The sequence below is a fragment of the Dacryopinax primogenitus genome, assembly GCF_000292625.1.
Source record: "Dacryopinax primogenitus strain DJM-731 SS1 chromosome Unknown DACRYscaffold_20, whole genome shotgun sequence".
Lineage (NCBI taxonomy): Eukaryota > Fungi > Basidiomycota > Dacrymycetes > Dacrymycetales > Dacrymycetaceae > Dacryopinax > Dacryopinax primogenitus.
The window spans coordinates 512,807-524,618 of NW_024467217.1; the positions used below are offsets into that span (position 1 = coordinate 512,807).

Genomic DNA, 11,812 nt, shown 5'->3' on the forward strand with positions numbered 1-11,812 from the left:
ACTATCTCGCTCTTTTGACCTTGCCCGATCCGCCAAAATAACCAGATGCCGCCGCCTCGGCAGGGACGATGCACATACAGTCGGACCCGCAACTAAGCATGGGCTCGGGGGACACTATAAGCCATGCTTAAGGACGGGCCATGCTTAAGCATGGCTGCGTCGGAGCCGAAATATTTACCCGGGCCAATCATTAAGCCCAAATATTTGCTTCCGCTTGAGTTTAAAGGACAAATAGGAGCCGCCCAGGAGGGATTTCCACCAAAATTGGAGTCCGTGGAGCCCAAACTGTTAAGCATATATATGGGAAACTAGTCCCCTGAGCTATGCATTATGCTTAAGCCAAGGTATGCCTAATGGCCCATATCATTTCCTGACTCCCACGTCGGTGGACCTGCAAAGCTATGCCTACAGAGGGGCTATGCCTAATATGGTGTATGTGTAATCGCGGGTCCGACTGTACATGTGTTTAGGGGTCCGCGAAATGGGGACCCGAACAGAAATCGCGTTCCATCCAGAGCTGATTGCCATCTATTCAGAACGCGTGTGTCCACAACACTTTGTAGCACAACTCGACCGCCGTTCGCCCTAGCGCCCGCATATCTGATTATGGACCTGCTCAATACCGTCGAACGTGTGGTACGCCGTACGCTCGAGGGCAAAATCGTATGCCATCTTCACCGGTTTCCGCATAGGTGCTGACCTCCACGTCACAGGACTTCGTCGCACAAACGCAGGTCGAAATCATCACCTACGTCGTGCTATCAATCGCGACCGTCGTCGCCTTTCTCGCGGGGTACATCGCAGCCGATCTACGCATCTCCCTTGCCATATTCGGCGTCGCCGTACTCGGACTTCTCGTCGTAAGTGCCAACATCAGACGCGCGCCCAGCAACAATCTCACGCCATACTGGCAGTTGTTCGTCCCTCCTTGGCCGTACCTGAACCTGCACCCAGTTCCATGGCGCGCACCCGTAGCTCCCTCACTCGAGTTCTCAAAAGCCGAGTGAACCAGCCGAGCCAATCGCATCAACGTTCTTTCTCCCCCTTCTGTATGTCTCTGCTCAGCCAAGGAGAGTGCGGCTGAGCAGCATGCCCAGTCCTCTTGGGGCTGAAAACGGACGATCAGAGCATCGTAATCCAGATTGACTCACGATCCGCATCTCTGGATATTACTTACCCTTACCTCCCACCTCCACCGCGCCTGCCCGCCAACACATGTACAACATCCGCCAATCTACTTGTTCAATCTATCCATCGGTCCAATCGCGGCTTAATGCCCTCGCGTCAGCTGCTTCCCCTTGGTCCTCGGACATGTCAAGGGGTTGAGATACTGGTTGTCCCCCACGTGGACCAACTATGACAAGATGGAAAGTAAGAAAACGTGGCTGTGGGTTCCACGATGCCCTTTGTCAGTGCCTGGACCACCAATACCGTTTTGCCTATGCCACGTACGATCATGTTTGTAAGCTCAGTCACCAGGCACCCCATCATGATTTTTAGTGCATGGCATGAACAACCCAGATCACTGGAACAAATGGGCCTCAACAACTAGAGTCAATCTGCGTTTACAAGTTCCGATTCTGGACAGCGGTCCGAATCCCTGAAAGCCCTGAGAATCATTGCATACATTCAAAGGATTCGAATGAAATGGACAGCCACTGGTGCCTGGCAGGTAATCTTCTTGCTGTTGCTGAGCTGCTCTTTGTTCTGCTTCGGGCAGGTTCGGCTTCCTGCCATCTATGTCTGGTCAACAGTACCGACCCTGGGGTAACGTTCCAGCCCTTCCAGTCAAGAAGGTACATATATTCCAGCTTGGAAAAGCATGGGACAAGACATGTACACGTTCTGATGCAACAAGTTCCACGTTGGTCCTGGTTTATCAACTCAGACGCGCGGAGAAATCCTTGGCACATCAATCCGCCGCCTTAGAGGAAGAGCGGGAGGCGCCCGTGCCTGGGAGGCCCTCTGGCGCGCTGTTGACACCGGGGATCGACGTTTGCCTGCGGCAAACCTGAAGGTCAACGGCGAGCCCAACGTGTGCTGTCACACTGCCTTCCGGGTGACAACGGGAGTTGCGGAGTTGGGGGATTGTCGGAGCGCCAACTGTGTCCAAAAGAAAACGCGGAACAAGAGATGAAGATGGGTTGAAGTCTGTAAGTTCTTGGTCTATCTACATACAACACGAGTAATCAAGTAATCCTCCTTTGTCAATCTCCAAATGAAAGAAACCACTTAAATCCTTTTTTATCTCCCTATCCCCTGATTCCTTCCCGGATCAGGTATCATATCATACCTAGGTGGGATTTCCTGCATTTCTGCACCTGTCTCTTGCCCTGCAACAAGCACAGGTCCTCCATCCATGGGCTGCAAAACCCCGCCAATCGACGCTCTTCTTCCCAGACCGAGGGGCGAATTCACTTCTCTCGTAAGGTGATATCGTTCAAATGCCTCTCGCGCCTTTGCCTGAATCGATATGCTGGGGTTTCTCTGTGTCGCCGCACCGTCTGCAGCACTCAGCGTCCGATGTTCCCCAACGAGCGCCCCGTTCGCACTGGGGGTACGATACAAGAACATAGCGCTAGGTGGAACATGGGATTCGCTGCCCACGCTATCCGGAGAGAGTGGCTCGGCATCACCTTCGTGTCCGTCCGAGGACCGGGCGTACGCACTGCTGGCGCGGGGTGTGTGCAAGGGCTGGCTGGTACTTGTGCTCGAGGAGCGAACTGGGCCAGCCGGGGCAGGACGGGGGCCCAATGGTCGCGAGGAGGGCGTTGGGGGAGTAAATACGGTGACGTTGTATGGATCGACGAGAGCGATGGATGAAGATTCGACTGGTTGCATATCGTGGTCAGCGTCCTTGGGTTCGGGGAACGGTCGACCGCTCCAGGCGGCTTCAGGGACGATGTGCGATAATCCCCTCTGCTCATGCGCGTATGGATCGAATGGGCTATCCCAATCCAGATCCAATCTTGTTCCTGGGTATCTTTGCTGTCTTCTCCGACGAGAATACCAAAAGCCGCCCAGCGCGAGAAGAACCAGCAGTAGAAGGCCGCCAATAACACCTCCGACAATGCCACCTATTTTAGCTGGGGGCAGGGCTGCATTGGAGGATGTATGCACATCGAGAGTAGAAGATGCTGCGGCTGCCGCGAGGGAGACGGAAGCCAAGGAAACGATTGATTGGCTGGACAGCATGGCGAGAGACGATGCTGAGGCTGAGGCCACGGAAGACATGGATGCCACACTGCTCATCGATTCGAGGGATGGTGACGCAGATTTGGCGTATTCTGACGAGGTGGAAAACACGCTCTCAACACTTCTTGTCGAGAACACGGAGAGCGTCCCACTCGCAGCAGTGGGGTTGGCAGTCAACTCGTCTAGCAAAGTCAGAGCACCAGTGTAAGGTTTACAGACGGCATCCGCCAGGGAGACGGCGAGACTTCGATCAGCCAAAGAGCAGTTTGATTGTAGGCAGGAGGCAGCGGAAGTTTGGAACGTTGGTCTGTTGCCAAGAATGTATCAGAATGTGTAGGATAGGGCATCCGACCAGACGTACGAAGGACACACGCAGGCGACGCTCGTATAAGACTCACAACCGGCGGCAGTTGCTGCCTCACTCAAGCAAGTGGTGACGCATAGTGGAATGCCTACATGCGTGATAAGCGTTGTCGTCCTAAAATGGAAAGCGAACGGCACGTACTGTTCGTAGGTTCTGCCAACGACGCGGCCATCGCATACAACGGACTACCGAGCGCATAAAGTCATAAGATGAGCATTGGCGGACACCAGACGAGCAAGGATACTGGAGGGGAGACAAGCAAGCAGCTCAACTTTGATGTCTGGCGAGCAGGGGACCTGATAATAATTCATATCCTGTATCTTGACGACGTAGACTCCAGCTGCGCTTCTTGGCTCACAGGTTGGACAGGATTGAACACCGCCTAGCGCCTCCATTTCGTGGCTCCTTTCGAATTCTGATTCAACATCTGAATGAGTAGAGTAACGGGAAATTGTGTGTCTTTTCTCGGAATTCATTCCTGAACGTAAGAGAGAGAGTAGCGGTGGAGCGCAGTCCGAGTTGCTTTCCCGGTCCCTGGAGCATCACGTGATAAATGAGAGCGGTGGTATTTCATCTCATTGTTGCTTCATAGAATTACCTAATAAACACAAAGTACTGCCTTTAGAAGTCCTGATTCCGGATTCACGCAGCGTTTTCCTCGGGGATAGCGATAGCGAACGCGTTCGCGAAGTCAGCAATGATATCGCTGATGGCTTCGATCCCGACAGAGACCTGTGCACATCAGTTAATGAACAATGATAGGAGATTGTAGAGGTACTAACTCGAATCAGATCAGGTGTAACACCGCTCGCGAACTGCTCGTCTGTCGTGAGCTGCTGATGTGTCGTCGTGGCAGGGTGGATGACAAGCGTCTTCGCGTCTCCCACATTTGCGAGATTGCTTGCCAGCTTGAGCTTGTCCACCACTAAACTGCCGACCTTCGCATCCCCACGCACACCAAACGAGAGCACACCGCCATAAGTATTAGGGCGGAGCAGGCGCCTTGCTACTGCATGGCTCGGGTGACTCTCTAGACCAGGATAGGACACCCACGCGACCTTGGGATGATGCTCGAGCCACTGCGCCAGGAGGAGGGCGTTATCGCAGTGCCTTTGCACACGGAGGGAGAGGGTCTCAAGTCCTTGAAGGAGAAGGAAGGCGGCGAATGGGTTGAGGCAGGAGCCTAGGTCACGAAGGATCTCCACACGGCACTTGATCGCAAATGCGATGGGCCCGAATGTTTCGCTGAATTTCAGCCCATGGTAGCCTTCCGAAGGCTCGGTGAATCCGGGGAATTTGCCAGACTTGGTCCAATCGAACTTGCCGGAATCGATGACGACACCTCCGATAGTCGTCCTGAAAATAAGTGAGCAGATGCCATCTAGCATAAGATAGAGGTTGCCACACACCCATGGCCACCAATCCATTTCGTAGCGGAGTGAACGACAATATCGGCTCCATGCTCAATAGGACGTACGATGTAACCTGAATAAACGTTTGAGGCCAGGAACTGCCAGATTCTGGGGATTATGCACCTCCTGCACCAAACGTGTTATCCACAATGAGAGGGATGCCAGCCTCATGCGCGATCAACGCAATTGCTGGAAGATCCGCGACATTATACTATTCGGATACATCAGCCTGTGGCACGTAGCATGATGCATCAGCATTGTCACCTTGGGATTCCCAATGCTTTCCACATATAACGCCTTTGTGTTCTGATCGATGGCTGCCTTGAACCCTTCTGGCGAGTCCCCTTCAACGAATTTCACTGCGATCCCGAACTTCTTCATCAGCACTTTGAGCTGATTGTAGGTCTAGATGACGCAATGCGAGTCAACCATGTGCTCATCATGTCGAGATATGCAACCCACCCCACCATAGAGATACGAACTGCGGATAGACTTAGGATATCGCTGCCAGAGTGTGATGAGGCGGACTCACGTAGACACAATGTTATCCCCAGCCTGCGCTATGGTCGCAATGGCCATGAATTGAGCCGACTGGCCAGAGCTGGCTGCAACAGCAGCAGCACCTCCCTCTAGAGCCGCAATACGCTTCTCGAAGACATCAACAGTTGGGTTGCCAATGCGCGAGTAAATGTTGCCAAAGGCGCGCAGACCAAACAAATCGGCTCCATGCTGTCATGTTGTACCCGATCAGCGGATATGGATAGCAATTGCCTCCCAGACGCACTGCAGAGTCGTTGAAGACAAAGGAAGTGGTTGCATAGATAGGTACAGCGCGGGCGTTGGTGGTGGGATCGGGCACCTGACCCGCATGGAGCTGGAGAGTATCAAACTCTGGTTCCCTGGAGCGGTATTAGGGTGCAGATAACAGAACAACAGAATGAACTATACTTGTAGAACTGGCCCTCGGACATAATGAACAGAGATGAAGCAGTTCAAAGCGGTAAGACTGGCGGAAAGTCGAATGGGGATGATTGTGCCCGCCATCCTTGTTCGTGTCGTCCTACTCATATCCCTCCAAGAATCGTAAAATGCGGGGTCGATGGCGCAATGTGTCTCGCGAGAACACACCAGGTTCGCGTGCTACACGGTCCCGTGCCCGGCCCCGAGAAAAGGCGCTTGGCGGGTTGGGGGCTTCCATTGGCAGGTGTAACCACAGTGGGGGTTCAACTCTTTCGAGGAGATACATGTAACAATGTGGTTGTTGGAAAGTTCGCTGGCATTGGAAGGTGTGGGAAATATCTCAACCCTTGGAGTTCCAGCGGAGGCTATTGTGTTGATATGTATACCATCCTTAGAAAGCCTTGCCGGGCGTAACAATTATGTTAATACTAGTGTACATACATTCATACTGGTCGTAGGTAGGATGTACTGGGTGCACAGCGCAAGATGAGCCGGAGGGAACAGGAGGTCACTACAAGATACTCTGCCCAACTAATAAAGAGCACCACACTGGCTGATATAGCCCCAGAACCCCATCGCGATGTTCTCGACAACATCCGCAGGGGCGATCGCGACACGGTAAAGCAAGTACGCGATCTGTGCACCAGCTTCCATGCATTCTTCGTGCCGCTTCTGATCTTCGGAGAGTTGAAGGTGATTGGCGATAGCAGAGGACTTGACTGCCTGAGTGGGCTTGGAGACTTGAAGGTGATTGGCGCTCGCAGATTCGTCTACCGCGGTCGCAACGGGATACTCGACAAGGGCCGATACGAGAGGCTCATCGTCTTCAGCCCAACCACCCATGCCGTTGAAGTGTTCAAACAGATCCACAATTGCTCCCCTGATGGCTTCCAGCGGAGCCACATCGACCAAATTGCGAGTTACGTGAGCCCCGGACGAGTATGTCAATGTAACGAGCATTTGGAATACTCAGCAATGGTGGATGTTGAGGTGTGAGGAGGACCTCGAGCAGGAGTGACGCTTGGTTTATACACAAGGGCCTGCTGAAGCCTGAAACGAACCTGGACAACACGTGCCTGTTTCCGAAACAAGCCTGACCTCACCTTCCTTCTTGATTAGTCTGGTCGCGCGTGTAAAGTTCGAGACAGCATCCGCTACTGATCAGTATTCCTCTCTCTGCACCCCTCCTTGGACTCTCTTCCCCATCCACTGCTTGGTATCTTACGAACTGTCCCTTCCCCTTGCATTCTTGGCCTTGGGTGCACATCATAGTGCACAAACCTTTCTCTGGACTTGTGATCGCGCGTGTCCCCGTGATCATGCCACGTAAAAACAGGCCGGCTCGGAGAGCAAGAGGTCTTTGTGGAGTTCTCTGGATGTCCATAGCCTATCCGGAGCGTTCATGAATGAAATGCTGCTTCAAGAACCCCAATAAGGAGGGATGCGACCAGAGACCGATGCCTCACGCGAAAAGCCGTTGAGGTGCTGCATGTGCCCCGGATATGCTCTGATTGGCTTGCGTACCTAAGATCTGCGTAAGTGGACCATAAAAGTCTGTTGCCAATAATGACGACTGCAATTGCAGGCGCATGAAGAGAAATCAATTGATCGCTGATTCACGTGTCATCATCGACGTGACGCGTCTGTGACAAACAGAGTAATTTCCTCCGATGCCCCCTCTTCGGAGACAAACTTCCTACAATGCCCCTCCGGAGGCAATTGCCCTAAATGCCCCTCTGTTCTTCACATGTGCTGCGTATTCGCGTCGGCATTGTGGCAGTGAGAAAAAAAATCATAGTTAAAGGTCCCACAAGTTTTGGATGTTATAGTACAGGAAAAAATTGCATAATCAAAGAGCAAAATCGATCTCAGTCATTTTGGTACATTGCTGTTATTACAACCCTCAAATGACACCTCTACTTAGGAGTATATATTCTAATTTCTTGATAACACCATATGTAATTATTACTGGAAGACCCCTAAACTCTCTCATTTATGAGTTTCTTGTCACTGGACGCACAAATACGCAGAACAGAGGGGCATTTAGGGCAATTGCCTCCGGAGGGGCATTGTAGGAAGTTTGTCTCCGAACAGGGGGCATCGGAGGAAATTACTCGTCACAAACATGAAGACGCGATCCCTACTAGGTACCGGTGTTGCTTCATCCCGCGTCCTTCTCCCTTCTGCCCATCGACATGGAGTGGGAACTAAAGAACGGGTCTTGGGTCCCGATTCCAAAGCCGGTCTGGTGGACAAAAAGCTCAAGTGGCAGTTTTCCCTGGACAGACTCTATGGAGCAGTCCCCAGATGCAAGGCAGCCCTGGAGAAAGAGACAAAGGAGCTGATAGCCGAGCGTGCTGCCCTACGCCAAGATCACCCACTAGTCGTCACTCTCACCGAGCGGATGGCAAAGATTCCTAGCAATACCCGATCGTTGGCTCCACCGCCCCTCACTCCCACTCCCCCAACGGCAAATACCAGCAGCGCTCAGTCCTCCCCTCCTCCCATCACTCCCCTCCATCCGACGACAGATACTCACAGACCTCACTTAATCCCTCCGGCAGAGCCAACCAAGAATGGCGTGACGAACCAGCTACAAGAAGCGATCAAGACGGTCTCTGAGAAGCGACTGCGAGAGATTGTTGTCGAGCTTGTTCAGACGGAACCGGTCGTGGAGAGGGCGCTCACAAAGCTCCTAGCGTCGAGCGGCAAGCGGAAGAGTCGGTTAACGACGTGTCCACGCTGCCAGGTGGAGTACGAGATTGGCGAGAATGGGGAGTACGGCCAGTGCCTGTACCATCCTGGCAAGTCATGTCATTCCAAGCGATGATCGTGTGGCTAACATGTCGCTAGGCGAACTAATTCCGGATTGGACGGCGTTGGAAGGCTATGATTATGATGAGACGACAATTGAATTGGACAAGATGAAGCGGGATTTCCCAGAACTTTACAAATGGGCTTGTTGTGGGGATGATGGATCTGCAGAGGGGTGCCAGAGCGGGACACATGTCCATGGTCGGGCGTTGAAAAGGATTAAGGTATGACCTTTGGGAGGGGGCATTTATTAGTTGCCGATAATGATGAGGGCTACCGTTGCAGAGAAATAAATCAAGTTTCCCTGACGCAACACGTCCGCCTCGGTCGCGTCTTTTGCTTCATTTTTTTTTCCTGAACGCCCATCGACACATGTCTGAAACCCCTGGAACATACAGTACTATTGCTCTGGATACCCCAAAGGCTTCGGCTTCGAATCTCCTTGACCAAACCCGCTTCATGAGCCGCCAAGTGTAAGGTGGCCTACGCAGTTACACAACAATCTATAACGGGACGGGGCATTGGCAAAAGACTCTCCAGAACATCCCCTTCGTTAAGAAGTGATGCCAACACAAACTCGCGATGCTGTTGATACCGCTCCGGCTGAACTGCTCACAGATGAAGTCAAGAGCCAGTTGCAAGAAGCGATCAAGACCGTGTCTGAAAAGCAACTACGCGAATTTGTCGCTGAACTCGCCCGCAAGGAGCCTGCAGCGGAGAGGGAACTGGTGAAGATGCTGTTGGTGCCGCGTAGCAAGCGGAAGAGGGCGGACGAGGTGCAGAGTCGTTGGATGGCATGTGCGAACTGCAGGGTCGAGTACGATGTTGGTGAGGATAGGAAGGCTGGCGAGTGCCAGTATCATCCCGGTGTGCAATCTCGTACTGCTCGCTATGTATGTGATCATGACTGACGTTTTTCTAGGCGAACTAGAACCGGATTATGAGGCGTTTGTGGATGATGATTATGATGAGACGACGATCGAATCTGAGGAGTTGATGCAGGAATTTCCAGAAAATTATAACTGGACTTGCTGTGGGGAAGATGGCACTGTGGAAGGTTGCATAGCGGGGAAGCATGTGCATGGCGGAGAGTCGAAGAAGCGTAAGAGATGAACTGCAATCGTTTGAGGTGTTGTTGTGGGCATGCGTTCGTAATCATGTCTGAATGCTCTTCGATGATGTGTCGCCTATGTTGGAAGACTTTCAGAGCGCATTTCTGGTCTAGATGTCGACCTTTCATAAAGGCGTCTAACTTGAAGATAGTTCAACATCAGACGAAGTAAAAGAGTACAAGCAGATGCCAATGAACGAATGTATGTAATCGGCCTCCCTGTAGTCAGCGGCTTCCGTCCCCCACCAAGGTCACGTTCCGCCCCACCCCTGCAAAATCGGAATATGCCGTGAGTCCGCGGAGTAAAGAGAAGACCGAAAAAGGATACGGAGCCTTATCGGGTAACCCGCTGCATTACAGCAAGGGATCAGCACGTGCCATTGCCCCAACCGCTTGCCTTTGCTGGTTGCCTCTTAATCCTCTTTCTCCTCCTACCTCTTCCTTCCTCGTCCCCCCCCTCCATCCTCCATATCTCTCTGCTCGATTTCTTTCTCGCTCTTGGTATTCCTTTCGCTTTTATTGGAGAGAACCAGCTATGAACTCGACACTTGCCGCTCCGCTCTCGGAGATAGCGCACTACTACCTCACCCAGGTAGACGTCTCCTCGCTCAACATCTTCGAAAAGGCATGGATGAGCTGGTATATGTGGTGGGACAACCCCGTGCTTGCCACGGGCTTGATGAGCTTTATCATGCATGAGGTGCGCTGCTTGCTGGGGGTACTGGAGAAGAGCTGAAGGGGAAATAGGTCGTTTACTTCGGACGCTGCGTTCCCTGGATCATCATTGATGCGATGCCTTACTTCCGGAGGTGGAAGCTGCAACCCGTGCGTGCTCTCTCTGCTGCTTCCAAGTTGGATCCTCCCTCATACCCGTGCAGACTAAGGTACCAACAGCAAAGGATCAATGGGAGTGCACCAAGCTCGTTCTTTTCTCCCACTTCACGGTCGAGCTCCCCCAGATTTGGCTGTTCCACCCCATCGCCGAGTACCTGGGTATGGCCACGTACCAGCTCCCCTTCCCGGGATGGAAGACAATGGCGTGGCAGATTGCGCTCTTCTTCATGTTCGAGGATGCATTCCACTTCGTTGCCCACCAGGCGCTGCACTACGGCCCACTGTACCGGAACATCCACAAGATCCACCACAAGTACAGCGCACCCTTCGGCTTGGCGGCAGAGTACGCCCACCCCGCGGAAGTCCTAATCCTCGGCACGGGCACGATCGGCGGTCCCCTCTTGTACTGCTGGTTCACTCGCGATCTTCACATCTTCACCATGTACGCGTGGATCGTCCTCCGGCTCTTCCAGGCCGTCGACTCGCACAGCGGATACGACTTCCCCTGGAGTCTGAACAAGTTCTTCCCCCTCTGGTCCGGTGCAGACCACCACGATTTCCACCATATGGCATTCACGAACAACTACTCGACCAGCTTTAGGTACCTTGACCACATTTTCGGCACGGACAAGAAATACCATGCGTACAAGGCCCGCCTACGTGCTGCCGCTGCCAAGGACAGGGAGGCACTGAACCAGAAGCTGATGGCGGAGACGGAGAAGGAAGGCCAGGAAGCAGAACGCATCGCCGAGCAATCAGGCTACTTTGGGTCCAAGATCGCTGCCAAGGTCCAGTAGACGGCTTGTTTGCAGAACATGGGAACATGGGTCAGTAAATACAATTGGGTCTCGCGGGCTGGCACGAACTTTGCTCCTCTCCGTTTTCATTCGTTATGCTAGCTTCGGATACCAGAGCGTAAAATGATGTCCTCAACGAGGTTAGATCTATCCTAATGACATGCGCTCAGTTATTTAAATCAACTCATAGGGCTGCGCCGAATATTGTACAACTTGTTTTGTCGAGATTCCGGGAATACGTTGACAAAAACAGCTTGTATGATAATAGATCTGTAAGGCACTTTGTTGACAATGACCTCAGCGTCAAAACGTTTGCGAACATGAC

At 52.6% G+C, this 11,812-nt stretch overlaps 7 protein-coding genes across 7 annotated transcripts; 4 read left to right on the top strand and 3 right to left on the bottom strand.

The window, feature by feature from the left end:
• The first annotated feature begins 456 nt into the window (after positions 1-456).
• On the top strand, positions 457-1,251 carry DACRYDRAFT_24692 (microsomal signal peptidase subunit SPC12). The gene is made up of 3 exons (XM_040773795.1): positions 457-663; positions 714-860; positions 915-1,251. The coding sequence occupies exons 1-3, from the start codon at positions 607-609 to the stop codon at positions 1,005-1,007; spliced, it is 297 nt and encodes a 98-aa protein (XP_040625110.1). The 5' UTR covers positions 457-606; the 3' UTR covers positions 1,008-1,251.
• A 1,947-nt stretch (positions 1,252-3,198) lies between these two features.
• On the bottom strand, positions 3,199-3,648 carry DACRYDRAFT_31712 (uncharacterized protein; the record flags this gene model as incomplete). Its single annotated transcript, XM_040774353.1, has 2 exons — positions 3,199-3,502; positions 3,557-3,648. Coding segments are annotated over 2 exons (396 nt in total), but the record flags the coding sequence as incomplete, so codon positions are not given.
• A 475-nt stretch (positions 3,649-4,123) lies between these two features.
• DACRYDRAFT_24693 (O-acetylhomoserine ami) lies at positions 4,124-5,991 on the bottom strand. The gene is made up of 9 exons (XM_040773796.1): positions 5,920-5,991; positions 5,756-5,870; positions 5,504-5,700; positions 5,434-5,452; positions 5,236-5,376; positions 5,095-5,182; positions 4,969-5,044; positions 4,342-4,915; positions 4,124-4,291 (listed from the first exon to the last, which is right to left on the bottom strand). The coding sequence occupies exons 1-9, from the start codon at positions 5,940-5,942 to the stop codon at positions 4,202-4,204; spliced, it is 1,323 nt and encodes a 440-aa protein (XP_040625112.1). The 5' UTR covers positions 5,943-5,991; the 3' UTR covers positions 4,124-4,201.
• A 471-nt stretch (positions 5,992-6,462) lies between these two features.
• DACRYDRAFT_111189 (uncharacterized protein) lies at positions 6,463-6,891 on the bottom strand (the record flags this gene model as incomplete). The annotated part of the gene is made up of 1 exon (XM_040769188.1): positions 6,463-6,891. One exon carries the CDS (start codon positions 6,889-6,891, stop codon positions 6,463-6,465), a length of 429 nt encoding a protein of 142 aa, XP_040625113.1.
• A 1,165-nt stretch (positions 6,892-8,056) lies between these two features.
• DACRYDRAFT_118936 (uncharacterized protein) lies at positions 8,057-9,014 on the top strand (the record flags this gene model as incomplete). The annotated part of the gene is made up of 2 exons (XM_040770696.1): positions 8,057-8,735; positions 8,785-9,014. The coding sequence occupies 2 exons, from the start codon at positions 8,057-8,059 to the stop codon at positions 8,973-8,975; spliced, it is 870 nt and encodes a 289-aa protein (XP_040625114.1). The 3' UTR covers positions 8,976-9,014.
• A 294-nt stretch (positions 9,015-9,308) lies between these two features.
• On the top strand, positions 9,309-9,858 carry DACRYDRAFT_58119 (uncharacterized protein; the record flags this gene model as incomplete). The annotated part of the gene is made up of 2 exons (XM_040775484.1): positions 9,309-9,612; positions 9,668-9,858. 2 exons carry the CDS (start codon positions 9,309-9,311, stop codon positions 9,856-9,858), a joined length of 495 nt encoding a protein of 164 aa, XP_040625115.1.
• Positions 9,859-10,306: 448 nt separating this feature from the next.
• Positions 10,307-11,729, top strand: DACRYDRAFT_24694 (uncharacterized protein). The gene is made up of 3 exons (XM_040773797.1): positions 10,307-10,556; positions 10,604-10,681; positions 10,735-11,729. Exons 1-3 carry the CDS (start codon positions 10,392-10,394, stop codon positions 11,485-11,487), a joined length of 996 nt encoding a protein of 331 aa, XP_040625116.1. The 5' UTR covers positions 10,307-10,391; the 3' UTR covers positions 11,488-11,729.
• Positions 11,730-11,812: the final 83 nt, after the last annotated feature.

Bases quoted from the DNA above. Each gene is read 5' to 3' on its own strand.
- DACRYDRAFT_24693 (XM_040773796.1), bottom strand. From the start codon at position 5,942: ATGTCCGAGGGCCAGTTCTACAA. The intron at 5,701-5,755 runs GTGCGTCTGGGA...ACAACATGACAG, and splicing joins TTGTCTTCAACGACTCTGCA to CATGGAGCCGATTTGTTTGG. The intron at 4,292-4,341 runs GTTAGTACCTCT...TGATGTGCACAG, and splicing joins TTACACCTGATCTGATTCGA to GTCTCTGTCGGGATCGAAGC.
- DACRYDRAFT_24694 (XM_040773797.1), top strand. From the start codon at position 10,392: ATGAACTCGACACTTGCCGCTCCGCTCTCGGAGATAGCGCACTACTAC. The intron at 10,557-10,603 runs GTGCGCTGCTTG...AAGGGGAAATAG, and splicing joins TGAGCTTTATCATGCATGAG to GTCGTTTACTTCGGACGCTG. The intron at 10,682-10,734 runs GTGCGTGCTCTC...ATACCCGTGCAG, and splicing joins GGAGGTGGAAGCTGCAACCC to ACTAAGGTACCAACAGCAAA.
- DACRYDRAFT_24692 (XM_040773795.1), top strand. From the start codon at position 607: ATGGACCTGCTCAATACCGTCGAACGTGTGGTACGCCGTACGCTCGAG. The intron at 664-713 runs GTATGCCATCTT...TCCACGTCACAG, and splicing joins GTACGCTCGAGGGCAAAATC to GACTTCGTCGCACAAACGCA. The intron at 861-914 runs GTAAGTGCCAAC...CCATACTGGCAG, and splicing joins CCGTACTCGGACTTCTCGTC to TTGTTCGTCCCTCCTTGGCC.